The sequence below is a fragment of the Dermacentor albipictus genome, unplaced genomic scaffold, assembly GCF_038994185.2.
Source record: "Dermacentor albipictus isolate Rhodes 1998 colony unplaced genomic scaffold, USDA_Dalb.pri_finalv2 scaffold_28, whole genome shotgun sequence".
NCBI lineage: Eukaryota > Metazoa > Arthropoda > Arachnida > Ixodida > Ixodidae > Dermacentor > Dermacentor albipictus.
The window spans coordinates 1221146-1225970 of NW_027225582.1; the positions used below are offsets into that span (position 1 = coordinate 1221146).

General features: G+C 52.7%; 1 protein-coding gene across 1 annotated transcript; it reads left to right on the forward strand.

The window, feature by feature from the left end:
• Positions 1 to 694: 694 nt before the first annotated feature.
• LOC135913880 (adult-specific rigid cuticular protein 15.7-like) lies at positions 695 to 4304 on the forward strand. Its single transcript, XM_065446560.2, has 3 exons — positions 695 to 808; positions 2847 to 3017; positions 3578 to 4304. The coding sequence occupies exons 1-3, from the start codon at positions 800 to 802 to the stop codon at positions 4049 to 4051; spliced, it is 654 nt and encodes a 217-aa protein (XP_065302632.1). The 5' UTR covers positions 695 to 799; the 3' UTR covers positions 4052 to 4304.
• The last annotated feature ends 521 nt before the right edge of the window (positions 4305 to 4825 follow it).

A 4825-nucleotide genomic window follows, 5' to 3' on the forward strand; every position in this document is an offset into this window, starting at 1 on the left:
TCGTCAGCAACGGGATGTACTTAATGTCGCACTAGTGTAACGCACGGGTTTTTCGTAAAATTAGCGAACCATTCATGAAAGGCGGCAACTACCTGGCTCACGGTGCAGTCCGGAGGACGATGCCCTGGCCGCATTCTCTTTTAAAGTGGAGTTACGGTCTGACGCTACGCATGTTTTCGGCACCGCACCGACGTCGAGCTACCAGTAGAGTTTCAACGTGGTACACGGCACGAGTGTTTGCAGCAGCGCGCGTCCGAGCACTTTTTTTTTTCCTGGGGACTAATTCGCTAGGGCAGGGCGCAAGCGCTGTCGCGCCATGAAAGAGGCGGATTGCAAGCCTTTTCTCTCGCTCACCTATGGCATCCCTTTGCCCCTCCCCCAGTAAAGGTTGCCAACCAGAGATAATCTCTGGTTAACCTACCTGTCTTTGCCTTACTCTCTCTCGTTACTGAGCAACGAACAGAGACAAAAACGCATAACGTGAAATAGCTGAAGAGCTAAACAGACAAAGCGAAGGAACGCACACACGTGCGGTACTTTCAACATGTTTATTTTTCTCGAAGATGGTGTTCGTCTGGGTCCCTTTCTTTAAACATCGAGGGCAGCGCAAGCTAGGCAGACGCCTAAACGGAGAGTAGTACACACAGCAAGGGAGTATCTGGATCGTCCCCGCTTTTGCATGCATCCCGGCCACGCCGCGCACGCTCGGCCGCATTGGCTCGGAGCGTATAAGAAGGGCCGCCGTCCGCCGCTGTGGACACAGGGGATCTCGTCAGCGCACCAGCAGCAGCAAGCAAGCATGTGGAAGGTGAGATGAGCGTCCTCCCGTCGTAGCACGGGCACTCGCACGGCGGCTTTATGAGTCATGGTCTGCGAAACAGCTTCCGACTCTTCGGAGGTCTCGAGCTTTGCGGACGGAGCTTGTCCCGAGATTTAGGCAAAGGATGTCTGAATATTATTATCAATAATATAATTAGTGGTAGTAGTAGTAGACTTTCGAGGTCATCGGGTAGATAATTGATAAAGTGGGCTAATTTCAAACCTCCAGCGATGCGCGGATGCTCAGAGCATCGGGAAGTGGGCGCGCTTTACTTTCGTTTAAATGAACACTATATATACGTGCCTTGTTGGGGCAGTGAGTATAACTTGCAATAAGACACCAAATATGTAAAGAACTTTGTTTAATCCCTTGTTTGCATTGCTTTTGAGTCAACACTTTTAGCGAGCTCATGTTCAGATTCTACACCAGATCTGCAGTAACTCCTTTCCTGTCATATAGCAAGAAAGCCTGCAACGTGCGCCGCAGTCCTGTAGACAGCGCCGCGCGCGATATTTATTAACTTTTAGGTCCAACGCTATTAACTACAAAGCCCGTTCATCTATCGTGAGTGCCGCCGTTAATTGTCGATTTAGAACGCCTCAAAACCCGCTCCGGAACTCTCCTGTTTCGCGCTGTAATCATAACGCAATGCGTGCTGGCAACCATACGTGACGTATTAAATCAAGATAGAAGCACAGTGCCGGCTCTGGCACGTTTACGTTCTACAGTAAGTGCCCATCAGTGTCTGCATTTTGAGTTACATGGTCAAATGAATTAGGAAACCAACTTCTTGGCTCAAGACACGTTCGTTTCGGATTTTGACTAAATCCTCAAAATCCCGATCGCAGAAAGGTTCGACTTCAATATATACTATGCATTTTTAACGGCTCGATAACGGAGACCACACAAAACACGACACACAAAAGATCCATTATCACCTGTTTAATCAAAATTTAAAAAATAAATATTAAAACTTTTACGTGCCAAAACCACGATGTGATTATGACGCACGCCGTAGTGAGGGACTCCGGAAATTTTGACCACCTGCAAATCTTTAACGTGCGCCTAAATCTAAGCACACGGGTGTTTTTGCATTTCGCCCCATCGAAATGGTGCCGCCCGAGATTCGATCAAGCGACCTCGTGCTTAGCAGCCCAACACCATAGCCACAAAGCAACCACGGCGGTTAATAATCAAAGGAAGACGTCAGAAGTGTGAAAAGTACTCGCGCATGCGCAATACATAAAGGATGTCCCACGCAGTGGCGTAGCTAGGTCGTCTGGCACCCGGGGCCCTAAGCTCTTCTGTCACCCCCCCCCCCCCTCGGGTGTAGTCGAGGAAGGCGAGGATATCGACAATTTTCGGGTGTCTTCAGACGTATATGACACCCCCCCCCCTCCTCCTGGCCCCGTGCACCCGGGGCCCACGGCCCCCCGGCCCCCCCTGTTGCTACGGCACTGGTCCCACGTAACTTGATTGTGCCAAACTTTAAAAATATGCGAATGCCACGTAGTCGTACAGAAGCAACATAATGTTGTTTGCCGTCGTTTGGAGATACTCAGATTATTTCCTGCATTCCATATAATTACATAATGAGTCTTAAGTAATCAAGGTCTCCAATATTATAATTAGCTTAAAAGTGTCAATTATAAAATTGTAGAGCCGCATGAAAAACTCCCGGTACGTCCTTGTGTTGCTCAATAAGTGCATAAAAGTGTCTTTCCAAGCGTGAAGGAAGCCCGTGAATACACGAAAAAGTGCCCCGCGACTGGCCGCTCGAGGCACTTTGCGTGTATTCATGGGTTTCTCTCATACTTGGAAAAGCACCTTTATGTACCACGTATTGAGAAACACAAAGACGCATCGGAAGTTTTTCTTCTAAGACTTTACGCTGAGCTGCCCCTTTGCAGCTGAGTGTAAAGGAACAGCAGGCCTCACGTTAACACTTTAATAATGGTATTCCATTGCATACGATACTTGTGTACGGGGCCCTCGCTGAGAGAGGGGCTTTCGACGCTATGCGCAGGCAGCGATCTCATCCGCCCTCTTCTTCGCCGTCCTGGCCAACGCCGGTACTCTCCGCGGTGGATACGGTGGCGGTGCTGTCGGCGGTCTCGGAGCAGTCGGCGTTGGAACCGCAGTCGGCTACGCCGGACGTGGCTACCTCGCCGGTGGCGGTGGAGGATACTATGGAGGAGTAAGTGGCCAAATAAATGGCGGACCACAGTGATTACACCACGGCATGTTCCGCCAAAACGTCATATAGGCCTTTAGTGTAACACATCTATTTCTCACCCCCCCCCCCTTTTTTTTGTGATCGCCGTTCCTGAGCGAGACAACAAGCCGTCGAATAAATGAACTCTCGCTAAAGAGACAATGACACAGGCTAACTTTGTCATGGAGCCATAATTTACCACATGAGTAATAATTAGTGGTAGCCATGCTTGTGGTATTATGCAGTTTGTGTGAGAAAGTGCGTTTGAATTTTATATGAATTTTCTGAGACACCCTGTGTAATCTCTCACCTGCACATTCATCGTGCCACGAGTACACATTATTGTCCGAACTGACAAAGATTCTTGTTAGTAAGTGCTCTTTCCCATTGGATGTCCGCCTTCGCGGACATGTCCAGCATCACAACAGGCCCTAACAACTCTATAGCGTATGAGCTTTTCGGGAATACCGGACCAGTTCCGTCGGCTTCTGACTGCGCATGTTCACAAAGCGTCGTGGGTTAACGTGCCGTGCCTCGTGCAGGCCTACGAAGACAACAGGCCGAGGCCGTACAGCTTCGGCTACGTCGCTCAGGGAGCGGACGGGTCCAGCTCTCGCCAGGAGGTCGGCGATGGCAGCGGCAGCGTCCAGGGAGTGTACACCCTGAGCACGCCGGAAGGTGGCCAGCGGAAGGTCAAGTACACGGCCGACGCGGCAGGCTTCCGCGCCGTCGTCGACACCAACGAGCCAGGCACGCAGAGCGAGAGCCCCGCCGACGTGGCCCTGCGGTCGTCCTCGCCGCCGGCCTACCTGCTCGCGTCCAAGTACGGCGCCGCCGGGTCGTACGCCGGGGCCAGACCGCGAGTTGTGTACGGGGGCACCGCCGGCCTGTACGGAGCGGGCGCCGCCGGATACGGGGCTGCTGGCCTTTACGGGGGCCTCGCAGGCCGAGGACTCGGAGTGTACGCCGGTGTCGGGGTGCTCGGAAAGCACGGCGGTGGCGTCGGCTGGCACTAGTGAACCCGCCGTCTGCCTCTATACATATCCTTGTCTTTGGTACGGGAGCCCTTCTACGCCACTTGCGCTGTGTCACAGTCCTTCTGTCCTCCATGGTTTCGGTGTCTTGCCGTCCGCTTGCCGCTGGGCTCTGAGCAAGAAGCCCCTCCCGCTGGATGCTGGGGCTGCTCAAGGTGTTGGTGACAAATGTGCGATGTGCTCTGCTTCGCTGCGCGTTAAGAAAATAAACGTCCAATCGTTTGCAACAAGAAAACTGCCTTCGCCCTGGTGCATTTGCCGAGCAATGAGCTCCGCGTGGTGAGGCAGCAGACGGAGCACTGACTCGCGCCTTCAATCGTTGTTCGCGCAAGCTCTCGCCTGTGTTGTAACTGCGCCTCGGCAAAGCCAAATCAAATCGCGCCAAGCGTCTCAACGCTCTCGTTTGCCCAGGAGCAATTCATAACTCGAAGTACTACTCAGTGGCGTTCAATAAGTCATTAATGCTTTATATTCTATACGCTCATTTTACACACTCATGGCGTGCCGCCACTTCCTCCCCATTAGCTGCGCCGTCACGTGCCCAATGGCGCACGCACTAGGACAGACTTTTCGACGTGACGTGTGCAGTGACGCACGCACTATACACACCTTTATTCAGCCAGAACCGTGGAGCCGCCGTGGCGTCGGGGAAGCGTGCTCGTAGCGCACCTCGGGGCCGGGATGCGTGTTTCTGCTTACGCCCAAGACCAGTGCTCGACCACTGCGCCGCCATGCGCGGCCCGCACGTACCACGTT

Bases quoted from the DNA above. Each gene is read 5' to 3' on its own strand.
- LOC135913880 (XM_065446560.2), top strand. The intron at 3,018-3,577 runs GTAAGTGGCCAA...TGCCTCGTGCAG, and splicing joins GTGGAGGATACTATGGAGGA to GCCTACGAAGACAACAGGCC.